The sequence below is a fragment of the Clinocottus analis genome, unplaced genomic scaffold, assembly GCF_023055335.1.
Source record: "Clinocottus analis isolate CAN_PGR_092001 unplaced genomic scaffold, fCliAna1.0.p SCAF_10, whole genome shotgun sequence".
NCBI classification, from domain to species: domain Eukaryota; kingdom Metazoa; phylum Chordata; class Actinopteri; order Perciformes; family Cottidae; genus Clinocottus; species Clinocottus analis.
In genome coordinates this window covers 11567406-11588035 of record NW_027175821.1, presented here as the reverse complement: position 1 = coordinate 11588035, position 20630 = coordinate 11567406, and the positions used below count along the sequence as shown (strand labels likewise).

Here is a 20630-nt window from a genome sequence, read left to right as displayed (position 1 = left end):
CTGCTCAGAGACGGTCTGGAAGGACAGGAATAACAATAACTGTTAGAGGAGGAGGCGTGCAGAGCAGACAGAGAAGAACAGAGAGGGTGTGAGGAAACCAAAAACAAATGAAGCTGACGACACAGACAGCAGGACAAACGTCTGTGCACAAGGTGGCAGGCAAGATACAAAAGCTGCGTGGCCAAACTGTCAGTATAGAGACACATTCCAATAAACAATATTTAATAACTCAAGGGGCATATATTGTTACTATTACTATCATGATTTGTATGTTGTGAAGGCTGCCAGCTACCTTGCAGGCGCCACAGCAAGCTACTTCCTCTGCGGTTCGGACTATAATTACAGTCTCACTAAGAAAGTAGGATGCAGTCATTAAAGTGGTGTGAAAAAGACAATCAGTCACAAGAACTGGAAAGCACAGATACACACTTGTCGTTTCTGACTGGGTGCATGGTTGTGTTTGTGTGTGTAGGTCAGGAGTAATCCAGAGGGTGTGGGAACCTGTGAAATACCCGGTTTTGTTTCAGTTCTGCAAATCCTGACATGGTTCCTCAAAACAGCTTGAATAGCGTAACTGACGTTGGTTTCAATTACAATTCACAGCTTAATTTACTGTCATAAAAATAGAGATAACAAAACATCTAACTCACAAACCAAACCATCTATGAGGTGGATTCCCAGAAATGATAGAATTATAGTTTAATTAGACAAATACTGATGCTTAATATAGTCAATTCAATTCAGTTTATTTCATGTAACCCAAAATCACAAAGCCTCAGAAGGCTTCACACATACGACTTTCCTGCTCCAGGACTAGTATAGTCCCTGTATGACAGGATCACAGTTGGAACTCTGTCTTGACATATTATATCTGCCTGTCTCCAGCGAACACCCTGCCGCGTACCTGCACTTGTACGCAATACCTCTGCAACAACAAAGTTGAGCCTGGTATATTTCTCAGATTGTACAATGCGCTGCACCTGGGATATTATTACAATGCTGGAGCCAAAGACAACCCTGGATCCGTGTGCAGTGCCTGAGTGCTTGACCTCCCTGACCACTCCTGGCCACTTCCTCTTTCTCTGGATTGTTTTAATTACTTTCGAGAGAACACATTTTAAATGCTTTGTTCCTCTACTCTTTCACTTTTCTGCGCCGTCACAAAGTCAATCCCAAGCTGAAGGGAACCTTGTCTCTCAACGCTTGAAGTGCTCTGTGTCCTGACACTGTTTACGTGGGCGAGTCTGCCCATCTCCAAAACAGTAGAGCTCTTGTGTAAATGTCAATAAGCCTGATCTAATTAGAAATGTTATGATCATTCTAAGAAGAATCCAGCATCATTTTCTTCTTGTTATTTGATTATGCACGTTCAAATGGGCTCTTTTGATTGATGCTCGAGAATGACAGTTACAGAATTGAGTTTTCTTCTTTTCATCGATCTCACCTCCTTGCAGTGTTAATCCTTAAATCTCCAAGAACATTTCTTTCTTAAATGTGTTTAATCCAACATAAAAGAGCTCAGTCTTAAGAAAGGTGTCAAGCTGTTGAAGAATGTCTCTATTTCAGTGTCTTAAGAATGTGAGTAGACGTCTGCCAAATGCTGGAAATCTACACGTCCAGACAGAGACCAAAACAATGTGTGCTTGCTTTTGTGTGTGTGTGTGTGTGTGTGTGTGTGTGTGTGTAAGTGTGTGTCTTTGTGCGTTTGTGCTTTGTCTTTGTATGTCAAAGATCTCAGATTTGTGGGCATATCAAGTGCGTTACCGTCTCAGTTTGTCTTGGTGCACGTTGGCCCTTTTGCATGCATAACTGGTCCTGAATCTCTCGTGTTGTTAGCGTCCATGCTTGAACGCTCACCTTAACTTGCACAGGAGTGTGACTGTTTACCTGTGTGGTACGTGCGTGCAGATACGAATGTTCTTTGGCATTATAAGTGAACTTTGGACCTCTCGGCTACACCCAGGAGCCAGGCCAATTTAGCCTACATTGTTTACCCGAGCCTTTAAACAATGACTCGGATGGCAAAGTGTGTTTACTCACTCTGCTGTGCTGCTTCGAGACCAGGAAAGTGACAACTCAAAAACACAATTTGTACTCTGACCGACAAGTTCAAGGGTCCCTTCAAGTGGACGTATTTCCTGTTTGTTTCTCGGAGGAGAGCTTGAACCTTAACTTTGCTGTCAGCCAATTATTTGCTGCAAAACCCTGAACACTAAACAGAATGTTTCATTTGTAGCAATCAAGCTGATGTGAAATTAATGCTGGCTTTAATCATATTCTCAGTGGCAATCCCTCACAGTTACATTTGTTTGTGTTTCAAAGCAGCAAACAAAATGTTCCCAGTGAGACTTGTCACAACCTCACAACAATTTAGCAATTATTCAAAAAACGCTTTGTTTTTGCAAATTGCAAAGTAGCGACACCATTAATGTGATTCAGCAGCTCCGGCACACCGTACTTTTTTAGTTCAAACATTTGCATTCATTTCAAAGCAGCATGCTCAGTGAGTTGTTGCTGAGCTGTGTTCAAGGAGAATCCCATGAGAGAAAAAAGAAGCTTTTTGTTTTGTAACTTGTAAACCCCACTGATGAAAGTGGCAGCTCCAAATGTTGAATGAATGCACTGTATCGCGATACTGTGCATGCTTACTGCATATGTTTATTTTAGTCAAATCATTATATTGTCTATGTGAGGTATCACCAAATATCCTGAAGTCTAGTTCCCATCTGTTCCCTTTTCCTCAAAATGTGTGACTGGGACCAAGAAAAAGAAAAAAAAATTACACAATTCAAGTGGCCAATCACTGAAGCTTACAAGACTTGCGTCTTTGTGTGAGGGAAACGCTTTTTGGCCTTTTGAAGGCCGGATAGGCAGGGGTTCCTGTAAACTCCCAAACAACCTCTCAGCACAGCACAGCACTGCATATCAATATGTTCCCGGTTTATTTGGATCACGCGGCACCTTTTGATCCTGATCCTTCCCCTAACTGAATCACATCCCTAAATAGTGCTCTTGTGCCACACCATACATCCTGCTGAACTGATATCATTCACACACTAATGCAACAGTTAACACTTTAATTTAAGTTCAGGCTGAGACATGACTCTAACTGTTAGCCCTTGTTAGACACCTGCTTTTCAAATGCCTCGTGGTAATATGTTAACATCCACAATTACTTAAATAGATATGTCTATATATTTAGGACATACAACTTAAACACAAGGACACTGTTGGTCACTGTATAACAAGAACACCGTGCCATCGACGTGATGCACAGGTCAACAGCACATCGGAGAGGAGACGTGTGAATGATTCATAGTTAATCCGAAGCCATGCAGGCCTCTTCACAGTTGACTCCGACTTACATGCAGTAACAAATATTCTGTTTCAGACCACGCGTAGGGAGCGCTATAGTTTGTTGTATAACTGTACTGTATATCATCAATTATAGATGTTTTTTTCAGCCATGCACAAAGTTCATGCTGTGGTTCCACGGCAGATGTAGGAATAAACCATAAAAAGAAGCAGTAAATGCAGCGTGTGAGGAATACACAGCCCTGCAGTGTAAAACATTGACAAAGATAAATTATAATGAGGCATGTCAGAAAAACACGGTACATACATATACATGCAATAAACAAAATGATCAGTTGTTACATGATTTAATCATTCACCACTTTAAATTCATGGACAGATTAGGGTTTTAACAAAACATATACAGCATCCTCAAGGCTGCAATTACTTACATAACTTTTTCTTTTTAAAGTTTCTTGCAATTAACACTAAATGGAGCAGCGAGAATGATGATGTAATGTGTGTGTTTATAGCCTGAACGTACTTGTTTTACAGTCTTCACACGGGTGGCCGACATCTGGATATACATTTCAGTTTTTCTCTCGAAGGAGATGTGGCTGCCTTCATCGCACTTTCTCATTAACACTTCTTAAAGCTTTCTTCTATTAAACGCCAACATATGTTCTTTTAAAAGACTTTAAGAATGGGGCATGCACATCTGGCTCTGACCTTGTCTGTCTCTGCCTGTCCTGTGACGGTTGAGGATCCTCACCGCGCAGACAGGCTGAGAAAAACATTTCGTACAGTACACCATGTTCTCTCAGCCCTTTCCTCTGGTCGCATGTGGGACTATTGCCGCTGTGCTTTTTCAGACTCCACATTTGGTGGAGTGGTTTTAATTTGTGTTGCTATGAGGGAATTATACAAGGTGTTGAATGTACACAAGTCCCCTGTTTCACCACTTCACAGCTGCTCTTTGAGTTATATCAGGTTCCCCTTTGAAAGAAAGTGAAAAGCGGCCTGTGAATGGCTTCAACACAACTGTGGAGCTGGGCTAAATTTATGTGCATATTTACATATGAACGCAGCATAGCTTGATGTCTGACTGCATTGATGTTACGTCTGTAGCAATCAATCCAAGTTTTCAATAGTGTTGCGTCAAGTTAAAACACAAAGAGGATGGCTTTAAAGATCTGGAGAGAAGTGGTCCATGTCCTGTTTCTATTCAAGCTTTGAACACAGTGTCCTGTATGTCCGCCTATAGGAAGTGTACAGTCCACAATTTAAACAGGATAAATGAAATAAATGCTTAATTTTGAGAGCGTTGTATGATCTGTTGTATTTGTATTCTACAGCATGGTTTTGGGAACTAAAGTTGCCGTAAATAATAGATGAGTTGTTATTCTATCGTTGCCTTTGAGATTTTCAGCTTGCTTGAGTCAGAGCACGCTGTGTGGAAACAGACACGCTGATTGAATTATGATCTGAGTCATTCCTGTGGTCTTGTTGAAGGAGAATAATATCATTTGTTTAGCTTGTGGAGATCAATGGAAGGCAGGCTGATGAAACTTCCTCAGGCTAAAAATATGAGTAACTTTGTAGAAACGCGGCCCTGGTCACTGCAAGACACATGTATCGGTACTGGGATTTTGCGAGAGGCTTTACAAGGAAGTAACTGGTATGTTTGAAGTTTTCTTTTAGAACAACATCAAATACATAACTTTGTTTGTAGTTGACAACATTTCACTTGCATGATTCTTCATGAGGCTTAGATTATATTATGAAGCCTTTGTGATGTCAGGCACCACAGGGCAGAGAGGGACTCAAAGTGTATGACAAAATAATAAATGTAATGTAATAATGTATGTATGGTTTATACATACTGGTAGAATTCAGCTAACATCCATGCTTTGTTTAATGTCTTGTCATATAAAGGAATATTTAAAGCACTTTCCGTCAGCAATGACCGGCAATGACTCCTCTCAAATGTATTCGTGGGAAATGTGTCCTTGCTCCATCGTTATCTCGCAGGTGACAACGGCTCAGCTTTAATGCTCAGCGGAGGAGCCTGCTGGAGTCTGTGGGAACGTTTCTGTGTTTGGATGACACTGACAGCGATACTTAGTAGGGTGCCTATCATCCAGTTAAATCCAGATCGTGCTGACAAGGCCAGACGTGCGTGAGCATGCACATAAGCAAGCGTGTGGCGAACCGCACGCATCGACATACACATGGGCAAACAAAAACACAAGCAAGCACACAACACACACACCAGGGGATGGCCCGTAGAGGGCCCAGCTCCCTCCAGCGTTGTCCCAGTTGCCGGTGACTTGGGTCACACAGCTGCAAAAAGAGGAGGAAGGTGGAGAGACTGAGAGAAGGTTGAGAAGGAAGAATGGATTGAAAGAAGGAAGCGGTAATGTTAGAGTGAGGCATACGTTATAGAAGAATAAAGGAAAGGAAAGAAAGAGTGAATTAGATATAATGATGTACGTGGGCGAGGGCAATTGAGAAAAGAGTTTCTTCCTGTTCCTTTCTTCTGTTTAACTTGGTGATTTCATTAGTTGTTTTAAGAAAAAATGACTAAATAAAATGACCTATTTGTCATGATGATCCTGTTGCTTTTTGTCATCCCCTCTGTTGTTTTCCTCCAAAAAACAAAACAGTTTTAAGCTACAAAGATGTTCAGCCATTGTTTACTAGTTCTATTCACTTAGCACATGAGCAGCCATTTAAAGATGGATCCACTCTAAAATTAAATACGGCACCTCAAGTGGCTATCGTTTCAATACATTCTAGTTCAAAGATGCTCAGCCGTCACTTAGCAGATATATTTACGTACAGCACAGATGCTACTAACCCTCTTAGGGACATCCTTTTTGGACATGTGACACGGTTTGCAAGAAAAAGAAAACTTGCCAACTTAGATCTGATCGTGAAATGTCACCCAACAGTATGTCAGCTTCACAACACATACAGTAGATTTCTATTTCTCAGCGCCACGACAGTCTGAGGGCGACTCAGGTTAGAAATAGATACACACAACCACACCAAATACGACAGCTGAGGTATACAGGACACTAAAGTAGCATAGGCAGATGAATATAGACAGATGGCACTGAACTCTATAACCTTTTGTTCTGGGACATGATCCAGCCGACAGTCTATATGCAAAGCTGCAGCTCTGACATTGCTTTGGATCCAGTCATTTGAGTCTTTTCACTTTGCATACGTGTAATCAGCATGTTTCATAAGCAAAAGCTTTACCCTGTAGTGACGTGTATCTAATTACAACACACTGAAATTCATTCTTAAAAAAGGTTGGTTAAACTAGGCGGCCCGTACCGAGTCTAAGGGCTTTGACGTTGCTAATAACATATTCCGTTGCTATTTAACATGGCATGGCCAATTGCGTCCACAACCTATGACCTTATGTAGAGCATTCACAGAGCCATTAGAGAGCACTTAGTGGCTTCCTTATTCCTTATATTTCAAAGCTGACAATATTACGTAAACACGTTTGCACTGCACACATAGTAATCTCATACGCTTTGGGGGCTAGACTGTACTGTTATTTCTTTTTGGAGGGATGCTTGGAATGTGGTCTGACAGGGGTTCACCATACTGCCATTTACCCGAGCGCACTCTTCTGGGTCTTGGCTCCGTTTCAGTATTTTCACAGTAAATCTAGCCAGGACATACTCCCCATTATAGCGCAAGGTAAATCTTTACATTATGGCCTGAAGCTGTCTGGCTTCTGCTGAATCACAGCCTGGTGCCAGATGCTGCCAAGTCCCCAAGCTTGTTAACGGCAATATACTGCACGGAGCACTATTAGCTACTGTACTGCTTGTCCTGCTGTAAACTGCTGTTAGTTTCAGGGAAAGCTACTGTTAATGAACTTATTATCACTTTGTATGAAGTGCAATTAAGTAGGAATTAAGAATTTAAGTGGCCCTTTTTTTTTTGGACAAATTGATTCAAGGAGCAGTTCCCGCCTTGGTGGTAATTAACAAAGTTTACGAGGTCACACAAGCTGAATTTTGTAATAGCAAATGAGATGCTCTTATAAAGAGACTAACGAAAAGTACACACACACACACACACACACACACACACACACACACACACACACACACACACACACACACACACACACACACACACACACACACACACACAAACACCTGCTTGTGGTGTCCTTTGATTTTAAGCTGCCTTATACAGGAGAATGAATGTTTCCTGCCATGCACATCATGGTTAAAACCCTTCTGTAGCCAAATCCTATTAAAAACAAGTCTTCAGGTGCTTGTAACTTATAGTAATGTTGAGTATGTGACAATGTTTTTAGATCCTTTAACTATCAGACTTGAAACCTGGTTTTACAGGATGTTTGACATTACTGCCTCCACAGAATCATATAAGAGTAAAAGTCATTGTCACAGCTTTATTCATGCGCTCCTTTCTTCCGCAATTCAGGGAACTAACATTTCTATGAACTGCTGTTCCGGGCAAGTAACCCTGGATGATGATTATGAGCAGTGATTGTTAGAAACTGAACTGAGTGAACCTGAAATTCCCTCATGATAATATTTACCCTGCCAAATTATCTATACTAATTGAATTTCTATCTTTTTAATGCCAATATCCAAATGCTACAACCCGAAGGACACATTTTCAAAAAGACAACATGCAGAAACTGGTTTTACCTGACTTTCGGTCACGTTACACCACACACACTCTGTGCTGTCGGTGTAGAATATCCAATGTCGAGACATTCCACTTGCCAACATGATGGATTTAATGCAGACGAGAGATGTGAGACATTGATGTTGAACTGTTGAACTTGAAAGCAGCTTGTAGCCTGGATTAATTACTGCCCTTATGACAAAAAGAGGCTTACTGAAACTGTCAAACACACAAAAGATACCACTAAAGTCATTGTCCTGAGTTTGATTTTACATAAAAACTCTAAGAAGTTTTCAGAAAATTTCTCTGTGGTGGAGAGCTCCAAATAAATTCCACATAGATGATCTTAAAAGCAAAACAATCCTTTGACATTTCTTCTTATTTGGCTGCCTTTATTTTTCTGGAAAAATCTGGTGCCGGTCAGTGATTCCATGGGAAGCGTGTTTGTTTCACATGAGTTTTGTTACCTGATTCAATGAGGTATGGAGAACAGCATTGCTCCTTCCAGATATACTCAGAAGAAGATATTTTGCCCCCAGCAGTGTTGAGATGAAACAATTCCCTTTCATGAAAATGTCACTTCCATTGTGACTCTGGGGCATTGTGTTTAACTGGGTTGGACACATATCATACAAGTGCCAGTCAGAGCATGGCACTCACAGTTATGGCTGGACATCCAGAGGTATGGCCAGCGCTCAATTGTCTCTTTGTGCTTTGAGAACAAAACAGCGACACAACAGCGAGCAAACAGTCAGACGACTCCTGCCTCTCGAGCAGCCCCTTCATTCAAAAGCCAAGATGGGACACACTCAGACGCGCCCCGCTGAAGTCTCGCCTATTGGGGCTACGCCACCCTGTGCCAGGACGCTGTGCGCCCTCCGCTTGGCTGAACCGGCCCACCGATTCTGCTGCCACTACCAGCACTTCAGCTATCCCGAGAGAGCCATGAGTTACTCGCCCCCTTACTCACCGAGTCTGTTCAAGAGGCCAGATCGGCGGTAAGTGGGGGGACAGCGGAGGGGAGTCAGAGAGTGTATCTTGCGAGTGAGATAGCGGGCGTGACAGTGATGTGTGTCAGTGACAGACACATTCAAGGCACATTAACGACAGTTCGGGAGAAGATGGATGATAACGGCAGTGTGTCATTGTCAAAATGATGTAGAGTCACCGATGCAGGCATTTTTCATGAAATGGCTGGGATTACAATTCACATGTGAGGCATCATCTTTACAGTTTTTCATAGTGTCCAATCCTACCAAATACGGAACTAAATATAATAGGAAATTAATCTTCTCTTGCCTCTATAACACATTATCACTACTCAATCTTGTTGTTATCATCTTTTGCATTTCCTGTAATTGTGGCTGCAGCGTTGAATCCAAGTGTAACGTGATATCTCTGGCGGCCCTCAGATAACAAAGTCAGTCTTGTCGTCCTTTTCAACATGTACTGCATGTGTAGTACGAGCTGTCACGTACAGTTCCATCACATGCGATCAAAGGGCAAAAATTGACAGCATGTTAAATTTATGGAAAAACCTCACCAGCGAGACCAAGGCCATGCGCCTGGTTTCTATTCATGGCTCGGGAGACATATAGGTGATGTGATAATAATGAGTGCCGCAGGGCTGTTTGCAGTGTTCTGTATTCATTGGTTGTAACTGCTCTTGTTGCCCACAATGGCAGCTTCCTCTGAGACGGCCTCTGGCTGCAGCCTATGGCAGGGCTGTGTGTTCCTGGGCCACACTCTCCTACACGCCATGCATTCCTAATTATGAGAGTGCAGATGGGACACACACAGTAAAGAAAAGACCTTTTGTCCAAGAGGAGATCTCAAACTGATAGATTTTGTTTTCTCTGTAGAGTTGACCACCAGTGTTTCTTGTTTGGCTGCATTGTGTTTAACCCCGAATTTGATGCGACCGAACCCCAAAACACCAGACGTTGGAGGCCTGTCTCGGCTTCTTTCTTCTTCGGCCCTTGGTAAAGATGAATCACAGTATTATATAACACGGTTGGCTCCGGGGACATCTGATGGAATCCGAGGCGCATCGCCTGGCAGTGCAGTGACTCACTGGATTTGGCGCACGGCAACCATGGTCGGAGAAAAATGCAGACACAATTTAAACTAGAACTGCTTATGTTGTTTGTGCTTGTTAAGATTTGTGATCAGCTCATTTTCAGCTTAGGGCCTCCCAGTTGAAACCGTCAACTTCTTACTGCATGTGGCTCATTATGTATACTTTACTTGAATGGTGCAGGAACGCTCTTCAGTCTCCTCATTCTCTCTATAAGCATCTCAGCAGAACCACAGGCTACCACCACATTCTCGTGACTCCCGCCTATCTTAAAAGGGACTATCACAGCGGGGCAAGGTAATTCACTAGCTTCTCATTGCCAGAACAAGGTCTGATATTAAACCTGGCAGCTGTACTCTCACAGCACAACATCTGAGACGACAGGCACTATTGCCCTTAATACTCAGTAAATGTTCTTTCTGCTGAGCTTTGTTAGGCCTACCAACAGTCAGACTTTCCACTCTAATTATTTAGTTACATAACAGAACTCCTTTCCCTCCAAAAGACGTGGCAGGCCGTAGTTTGGTATGCAATGATCAGAGAGTAGGCTCTTGGTCATTTTGAATCCATGTTTTCTTTTTCGAAGCAGTGCAAACTGTTTTTGAAGGAAGTATATATATAGCATTTCTTAGGATATGCATGAACCACAAGTAATGGCTGCTATTTGTAAGACCCACCCAGAGGATCATTGATGTTGACTAGCCGGTAATGTTCTAAATGTTGTTGTTTTTTTTGTACGAAAAAATATTATGCAACAGAGACTCCCTAATAAATACTTGATTGGCTTATTGTCAGAATTGGATCAGATAATTGTAACAACAAAAGGGAATGTAATGTGACAGCGCTGAGAAATGAATTAAAGGTAATAAAACCTGCATGGGCGCCCTGCTGAAAACAAGGTCTATTGCTCAATAGCGCTGCCAGCACTGGAAAATGCCATGAAAAGAAAGATAAAAGATAGCAGGTCTGTTTTTCTCTGTGGTTGGCTTCTAACACAAATAGTTTATTCCACGTTGCAGGATGCTCAGTACAGTTGCGCCACATGTTGCACGATACCAGTTTAAAAGTGGATGTGAAGTGCAAGAGGTCACACACCAGAGAACAGTGCTTTGGACTCATTCCCGTATGAGTGGAATGGAAATTTAGACTCTATAGAAGTTGTGGGACTAACAACTCATGTATAACAATCTCTCTAAAGTTCTAAGTTTCAAGTCTACGTTTCTCTGGAATATGCTTGACTGCTTGGTTGTTTAGTCCACACATTAAGGTGAACTAGTGCAACATTAACTAACAAGTACAGTATGCAAACAATAAATACATAAATGCATATTTATCTAACCTTTATTTAACCATGAAAAGTAAATTGAGAACCTTTTCTTGTTCAAAATGACGACCTGGCCAAAAAGGCAGCAACAGAAGGCAACTCGTTTACAAACAAATAAAACATAAAAACATCTCAATCAATTGCATACACAAATTACAACACACCCGGTGAAAGACTGAATGATTGGCCTTTGAGAGTTACTTATGTGTTTTCCTAACAGGAAAAACTGGAGTTGTTGATTTGTGGGGGCAGGAAAAGGTGTACGGAAAATTCCGTAGTAAACACTGCGTCCAGAAACAGCCTTTTGTTATTGGCATTGTCCCTACGGAATGGTGCATTATGCGTGATTACCACTAGAGGTCGATAGAGTTCAGGTATGGGCTCAGGGGAAATTTACCGGGGATAAGGTGGAAAAGTACCTTTGTAGAGTACCTTCGCGTTAGTGTGTAAAAGGTGCAGGACATTCCGTTATAGGATGTTGCATTTCGTAACAGACAACAATAAAGTGATGGGAACAACCTGTTATTGTTGTCATTACCGTGTAGTAATAAAGGAGAGTTTGCAGACGCATTTTAATATGTTAAATATTACCTTAGGCAAATCAAGAACTACTAAATAACAACTTTCTAAAAAAGATAATTGAAATGATTCACGGGAATGTCGGATGCTACGAATCCTCATCTCATCCTTTCTGTGTCCAGATCGAGTTTGTATTTAATAGCAACACGAGTCACTTATTTATGTATACATACTGTGATTTCATTTTTTCTGATCGTGGTCTTGAGGATGATTGTTGCAGGGAGTACGACCTGGTCTTTTGGGTTGACTGCAAAAGCCAGTGCGGCAGAAGAAAGTTCAGAAACATATGCAATGCTGCAGTAAACTGCTCATCTAAAACTCTCCTGGTATTCCTTTTGTTTATAAATATTAAGCTGAAATGCAACCATTTTTTCTTGCATTCATTTTGTTATTTAAATTAACTGGTTGAAAGGGTATTTTGCAAATTTGTAATCGGAGACTTTTATATTAATACTTTCTCATATGATTTTGTACAGTTGGGTGACGCCCCCCCCCCCCCCTCCCGCCTGCCCTCCCGCCCTGGCAGGGAGGACGGCCCCAACCCCGACTCCGCCGACTCATTTGACTAATATATGCGCGCGTCAGATGACGTCAGAAGGCAAGCCATTCAAATAGCAGCCGGTGGCAGAAATAGCATCAGACAGTCGCTTGTTTTAAACCGGCGAAGCTCACACCCCGACACAGCACTGCGCTCAGACAACTGCAGCGCGCGCGTGCATCGCTACGACAGACCCAACACACTCCGGATATACACTTAGGTGACCCACCCCGTCGCAAACGTGGCGAGAAGCGTGATCCAAACGACTCTGGTACTCAACATGAGCACGGAGATGTTCGGCAAAACACCCATGGAGGTGGCCGTGTACCAGTTACACAACTTCTCCATCTCGTTCTTCTCCTCGTTTCTCGGAGGAGACGTTGTATCGGTCAAACTTGACAACAGGTAAATAGCCGCCACAGGTTGAATGACAGTGTTGCTATTATTTCTGCAAGAATGCGCGTGTTGTGCATCGGAGCACTTTTTTTTGTTCGTCTGCGGGCCTCCAGCTAAGCGTACTGTATTTTCATGAAGCCGTTCAAAAAGAAATCTCGCTCGCGTGCAATGTCTGATATCCTGTGTTATCACAAAATGCCTCGAAGTGCCGGCTGCTCGGCTCTCTTTCTCTCTGCTGCTGCTGTTTGTTTGGACTCTGAGCGGATGTGTGTGTGTGTGTGTGTGTGTGTGTGTGTGTGTGTGTGTGTGTGTGTGTGTGTGTGTGTGTGTGTGTGTGTTCACTGTCTCACACACTGTGCTCGTTAAACTAGTGCCATAATAACAGCCTGATAGCACTCGCAAAGTAATGCACCTGCAGCGTACACACGCAGGTTAAACACACACTTTCCTTTTCTGTTTTGAATGCGTTGTGTTTCACTGACAAACAACGACAATTTCAGGAAGCAGCAACGTGTTTGTGTTTCTTAATAGTTCAAACTTGTTAATAATAGCAATATATTATATTTATATAGCGCTTTTCAAAATACTCAAAGTCGCTGTACATGGTTAAAATCAACCCCCAATCATGTTGGGGGTTGAGTTGATGTAAAGGCGTTGAACTGTTAATTTATGGCCTCTTTTTCTCCTCCTCTTCTGCAGTGCCTCTGGTGCTAGCGTTGTGGCCATCGACAACAAGATCGAACAGGCGATGGTAAGCCAACACCAGACAAAAGACACGGGAGCAAGTTGCACTATGCAGAGCACACGCGTCACACTGACCTCCTCACGTTGTTTCCCCTATTTCTTTCTGCACAACACCAGCACTTTAAGAAGGCCCAAGGAAGTCCCTGTTCACAAGCTACCTTGTGCTTTATTCATGTGGCAACAAAGGCAGGAATTCCCAAACAAAACGAGAGACTGACAACATTTTTGCAGAACAGAATTATTGAAAACACCCTTGAATCAAAGTTGTAACATCTACACATATCTGTATAACTCACAAGAGATCCATGCCAGCATAAAGACAACACAGCGTAGAAGATATGCTCTGACAGCAAACCCCATCATTTATTTACTTCTGTCTTAGCACACGCATCAGCTGTGCAGCCAAGCAGATGGTTTTTCTCTGCTTTTAGATCTAAACTGATCCATTTTCGCTTCTTCTATTCATGGCAGGATCTTGTCAAGAACCACCTGATGTATGCGGTGCGAGAGGAGGTGGAGATCCTCAAAGAGCAGATCAAAGAGCTGGCGGAGAAGAACAACCAGCTGGAAAGAGAGAACTACCTGCTGAAGAACCTGGCCAGCCCCGAGCAGCTGGAGAAGTTCCAGTCTCGCATCCCGACAGACGCGCTGTTACCCCTGGACAATCTGAGCGCCCAGCTGACCCCAGACCAGCACCAGCCCTGCATCCACAGCACTGGCTCTGCTGTATAAGTGGCTCTGCCTTGGGGCGGGCAGAGCCACTGTCTCTTTACAGTAATGGACCTCCATTTGAATTTGAACGTAAGCGTTACAAAGTCGCCGCCGCCGAGAACCCTTCGTAACCACGAAGGTGAAGCATCGGGGCTGTAAATGACTGATGAGACACACAAGAACTGCTGACACCTGATAAGCACAAAACAGAACTTAAGACGCTCTGACCTGTGCGGTGTCAGGCCCGCCCGCTGATACCGTCCAACTCTTTGTCGTAGTCTCTCTGTGTAGACAAAAGCGCTGAGGATAGAATGAGGGCTGACTAAGCACCGACAAGCGCTTGCTTTCAGACGGCAAGGGCCGGGGGGTTTTCCTGCCTTGCCGAACCCTTCCAACAAACGCCCTTTGCTGGTGAGAGAGAGCGGGGCGAAGAGGTGTCGATCGGGCTGGCCCTGCAGGTGCCAACTTGGAAAGTGTTGGAGGTTGCTCCCCGCTCACCCGGAGGAGACCCATCTGAGGCGGTCCTCCACGCCTCAAACGAGAAGAGTCCCGTCATGTGGATAGGTCTGCTCTCGAGATCCCAAGTTTCAAGGACCTCCATCTATACATTTCAGCAGACATAATGACGACTTTGCCTCCAATGTATTGCTCATGTTTTCATGTACATCCAAGATTGATCATCATGATAAGCTAGGGCAACAGAGGTGGAGGTTAACGCAGTACAGCCCATTAGAGCTGATGGACGGCTGCAGTAGACTGACCAGTGTGCTGTATTGATTCATAACATGTAATCTTGCATTGTCAACATTTGGGGCTTGCTGCTTTTATGGGGGAACTAATCCTGCTATATCTTGGGTTTTTGTTTGTGATTCTAAACAAAAATTTGTTTGTTTAAAAAAAAAAGAGCATTGCACAGTGGTCTTAAATGACTTTTTTTGTAATCTAGGAGGGGAGGGGGGCATATGTGTCCACTATATCTGCCTAGCTCCTCAAAGTAAAAGCTAACTACAATGTTCATAAAGTGGAAACGTACTGAGGGCGACATAGTAGAGATGACGAGCAGAAGCCAGCGTTTGTCGCTGTAGATGCACTCCTGATTTTAGCAGCTTCGTCCAGTATCTGGTTTGTTACTTGCTCAGATGCCAACTGGAAAACAATGGCATGACAACATTGCCTGTCCTTAGCAAGAGAGAAACACATTTCCACACTGAGCTCTGTTGTTTTCTAGCTACCAAAGACTTTATGCCCAGTTTCTTTTTTATTTTTCTCTCACAACTGAAGCTGAACAAACCAGGACCATGTGTACACAACTTCACAGGGAGAAGACTTGTTTGTAGCTAGTGCGAAAGTTTTTTTTAATGTGTTTTTGTAAAGATAATGGTATTGTTGCTGTAAAGTATCCTCGAAAAGGTTGTTCACTATGGTGTTTGGATACAACTGCACATTTGCAATAAACCTTATGTTTACATAATACAATACGTTGACACACTGTCTTTTTTTTTGGTCAACTGTGCCTACATAGCAGGTGTGCGTACAAGCGTGTGCGTGTGTAGGTGAGATCCAAAACATGAGATATTTTAGATTAATATGGACACCACCCTCAATGTCAAATACTGTTTATGATCTAATGTTGAAAATATATCTATTTCATTTGCTTAACTGAACAGCCAACAGTTGTTAAGCTTGTGTAGTTAATGCAACTTAACATTGTTGCAGGAGCAGTAATGGGGACAATCTTGTCAGGGAAGACGATAAGGTTGCTGCAACAACACTCATGAAGAGTTCCATTTCCTGGCACTAAAATAAGCACCGCTGTGAAGTCCTTTGACTTCCAGGAAAAACAACACATTGTCTGTTTTGCAAAACGTCACAACATTGAATGTATAATACTGATTTCTGTTCAGCTTTTAATGTCATGTGATTTGTAAAATCAACACAATGTTGCAGTGAACCACAAGGTTCTGACTTCAGACAAAGGTACTTTTTATCCAGCATCTCGCTCCTCAGACTGAGAAAAGACTTGTCTCATTGTCTTCCAATTTGAAGAAAAGCATACAAACTTGTTTTGTTTTCTTTCCAAAGTTAAAAACAGTGCGACCACTAATGACATTGAAGTAATAATAGCTGGTTGCCAGAGGATTGGAATCTGCCAATGTGGGAAAAAAGTGTGGAAAAAAAAAACAGTTTGTCCGAGTAGCATTTCCCTTCAGACAGATTGGCAGCCAGTCAGTTCAGTGTGAGTAATGAGATATGTTGCGGCTTCCCTCGTGTGTACACCGCACACGCATCCATCTATCACTGAAAGTCTCAGCTCAGGGCACAGAATCACCACCATTATATAAAATAGCACCAGAGGAAACACAGCCTCTTTCCCATTCCTCAAGTTCACCCATGAAACTGGTCCCTCCCAAAACAACTGATCCCATGTGATCAATATGGCTGCTCTGAAATACTCTCTGTACTAAACTAGTGGCATGCAGGATGTGCAGCGCATGGACTGAGGAGGACATTGGTCTAGCGCTACGAAGAGAAAGGAAATGCATCGCCCAGATAGCTGGAGTCAGTCTTTCTACTTATCTTGATACCCAAACACATTGTGCATATCAATGAAAAGAGTGTCGGCCACAGCAGGAAGTCGTGCTAAAGTTGAATCATACTTGTGTTGATGTCAAAGGCCGCCTACGACGCAGCGGACACAGTTCTCTGGCTGCACGGCTACTGCGTACATGCCACAAAGGCTCACTAAAAGTCTGAAGAAAATGTTGACTTTGTTGTGATTTCCAAATCTGCTTTAACACTTGTTCTGTCACTCTATTTTGGGAATCATCGAGGAACAGTGAGTTCAAAAAGCATCATCAATCTAAAATAGACCCTTTTTAAAAGCTCAGTCGCTGACGTGTCCACATTCATTTGTTAATGAGTAAAAACTCGCATTTCTCGCTTCCGCCGCACTTTCTAAAAAGGCAAAAACACAGCCGATCTGAGTCGAAGCATCCGTGATTCACTTGCTATAAATATAAGTGTGGGGAGAACCTTCAGTGTGGAATTAGACTTAAGATTGGAGTTTGCTTAAAACCCGGCCGCGGAGAGAAACAGAGTTTGTGTTGGATTGCTGGTGTTATGCAATGAAAAAATACTAAAAACGAACATCTGTTTTGGATTGAAATTCAAGGGTTGTGCTGGGATAAGCGGGCTCTGCCTCAATGTGGTAGGGATCGCATGCAGGGGAATAATTTGGTCTGACTGCTTTTCATGGAGACATACACAACTTGTGTGTCCCCTGAATGTCAGACTATTCATCATGTCAACATTAGAGCCAAATGAGACAAATGTCAAATTTCAGCTGTGTGCCATGCTGTAATGCAGCGTCGTGCTATTTCCAAAGCAGTTAAAAAAAACCTGCAAATTGTTGATGACAGACTGTTATACGATAAGCAAAATGTTCCGTTCTTGCTCTCACTTCAGAAACCTGAATACTTCTTCAGGGACACGACACTTTACCCAACTTCAAAACATGACTTTGTTATTATCTTCCTTCACACTTCTTATTGGGTCTGCTGTCAGGGCAAAGTGACCTCTTTAAAGTGAGTGTTGACATTGACCTCTGCAGGAGAGAGGGTCAAAGAACAAAAAACAACACAAAAGTTCAAGCAGGGGTCAGCTACAACTTGTCAGTGCCAGATTTATTTATTCATTGATATCTGCCTGGTCATTACTGAGAGCCAGTAACGGCTTCACCCGTATGAAGTTCAGTAGACACAGCTCTTTCCTCTGTAACTTCCTCAAATGTACAAAGTTCCGCCACGCAGACAAAGCCTCGAATCATTGGCTCAGCATTTGTGAAACTGATGTAGTCATGTGTCCTATTACATGTTTATTTATGTCCACATATGACCAAGAAGTTTTCCTCAAAGTTGTCAACATTAGAAAAGAAAAGCGCTTAATTTGCCTTGTTTTTCTCAAATCAAAATGTTTTATTCTGGATTTAAAAGGTCACATTGATGAACATTTTGAGGCATCCTATCTGGACGTGAATTCCAAAGCATTGCTAATGCAACTCGGAGGACGAAGCTGACGAACCCACACGAGGAAGTGCACACAAGGGAGTCTGTGGTTCGAGTGTCTGGAGTTTGTCTAGAAAGGTGAATGTGAGAGTGACACCTCGATCCCAGCTGTTGTTTGATTTATTATAGTTAATATAGTTAGCCCATGTGTGTTTAGTGATGCACGAACAACATGAAGAAGCCATTTTTTGTTCTGAACAGTTTACCTGTAATCAAGAAAACATTGTATTTTAGAATCTTGGGAAGAAACCTTGATATTCAAAATGTATTACGGGGTGTTATTTTAACACAATCAAAAGATAAAGCATATTAACTCCAATTTGGTTGTTTAAAAAAAAAATGAGAATAACAGACATCTAAATTCGGGTTGCTTCTTAAACAATGAGTAAGTGATCTCTTGAGAACCTCTTGTGCTTTTTCAAAGCCGCTTTGGAGTGCTGCCAGACCAGGACATCTTATTCATAAAGACAAAAGGTCAGGAGCCACTGGTTACGGATTCATACGATACCCCGACCCGGCTTCATGGCACCACTGCACAGCAAGAGCCTGCACATAATGTAAAGCCGGCTGACCTCCACATTGCCATGTGACACATGCTGGGTCAGAGAGGAGATGGTTGCATAACCTGTTTAATACTGAACATGTACATTCCTCAAGCAACGCTCCTTCATAACAGGGGTCACCAGTCACAAGATTGTCCTCATTATTGTTTGACATAATAAGACACTACTGAAAAGAACATTTCTGTGGAATTAACGTTAAATAAAAAACAATTTTCTACTTCTAAAATCAAAAACAGGGCTTTTTGTTTTGTTTGGGGGAACTGAAATGAAAAAGTCTGACAACCACAAGACTGTAGTGCAAGATTATATGGGTACTGCATGTGTGTACAGACTTTCAAGACTTGTAACAGCTAGAAATAACGTTAAAAACACACAGATAGGCCACATTGTTGTGTTGCACACTGCAGTTCAGTGCAGCACGCTTTAATTCTGGAGAGGCAATCTCTTGATCTATATTTAACATATCTTCTGTGCAAGACAATCAATAAGAATGCTCGTGAACACCATAACAAATTTAAATTGTTAAAGTTAGTATTCTTGATGACGGTGGTTATATATATATAAACTTTCAGTATACCTCTGCTAATTTACACAGTGTTGAGTTTATGGAACGGTTAACTGCGGCATGTTTGTGGTCATACTACTTTCTATCAAAACAGTTATTTGTATTGTTTTGGAGGGATTATGCAACTCTCCCTCCTCCATAGTGGTCTAACAGTGTGACTGTGTGTGGTAAACATCCCTCGTCCTCCGTACAGTTTTAACCCATGTGACCGAGAGCTGTCAGTGGGCTGCAGGAAGTCAAAGATGTAAACAGAGCATGAACTCCAGACAACCTTGTGAAGAGAGTTGTGTTGTCGAGAGCTGGTGGAGGGCTTGTCTTTGAGTCGTTTGAACACACAACAAAGAAAAAGAAAAAGTTAATTAATAACATTTGATAACATTGTTACACATATAAATCTCTGAAAAGGAGATCATCGATCATGATTCTTTTGGTAGGCAGACTATTAGATTGTAAAAGAGACATTTGCTACATTTTAATGTAAAGGCTTAAGATGGATTTCTTTGTTCATGTACAAAATGAGCCATTATACTTTCTTGACATCGACACAATGTTCCCAAATCCAGGTTTAATCTCGTTCCATTGTGTGCTTTTGGGTGGAGTTGTCTGGGTGGCCACATAAAGCAAGTCATGGGAGGACATGGCACGCATATCAAAATAGAAAAACAGATGACGATAATAACCCTTTTACTGTAATTGTCCTATTTCTGTTGAGAAGGGGGAAAACACCGTACTGTGTTGTGACATGCGAGGCAGTAAAAAACACAAACAAGTGAGAGAATCATTAACTGCCTAAGAATGTTTACTTTTAAACGCCTTTTATAGTTAATTTTCCCAGACACACTTTAGTACTAAACCTTACGATACATTTATTTAATCAAACATTTTGGATGTTTTCGAAACATTTTCGGAAGTAACATGCTCCTCTGTTACAAGTGGTAAATACATTTTCTTTAAGTGCAAAAGTAAAAGCTAACGTTAGCTTACAAACAAACTACTGTACACCTCAATAGCTTGAGCACAAATAAGCAAAAGGCAGATCAGTGTTCAAAAGGGAAATGAAACTCATAGATTTTAACGTCTACACCT

The 20630-nt window shown here is 42.2% G+C and overlaps 1 protein-coding gene across 3 annotated transcripts in view; it reads left to right on the top strand.

The window, feature by feature from the left end:
• tsc22d3 (TSC22 domain family, member 3) overlaps positions 1-15828 on the top strand; it is a 30238-nt gene extending 14410 nt beyond the window's left edge. The window contains exons 1-3 of one of the 3 annotated variants that reach the window (XM_068595378.1): positions 8750-8981; positions 13597-13648; positions 14113-15828. In XM_068595378.1, coding sequence (XP_068451479.1) covers positions 8782-8981; positions 13597-13648; positions 14113-14373 — 513 coding nt within the window. In that variant the 5' untranslated portion in view covers positions 8750-8781 and the 3' untranslated portion in view covers positions 14374-15828. Of the gene's footprint in view, positions 1-8749; positions 8982-12547; positions 12907-13596; positions 13649-14112 lie in introns of those variants that run through there. The other 2 variants (XM_068595379.1, XM_068595377.1) reach the window with 2 other exon arrangements.
• Positions 15829-20630: the final 4802 nt, after the last annotated feature.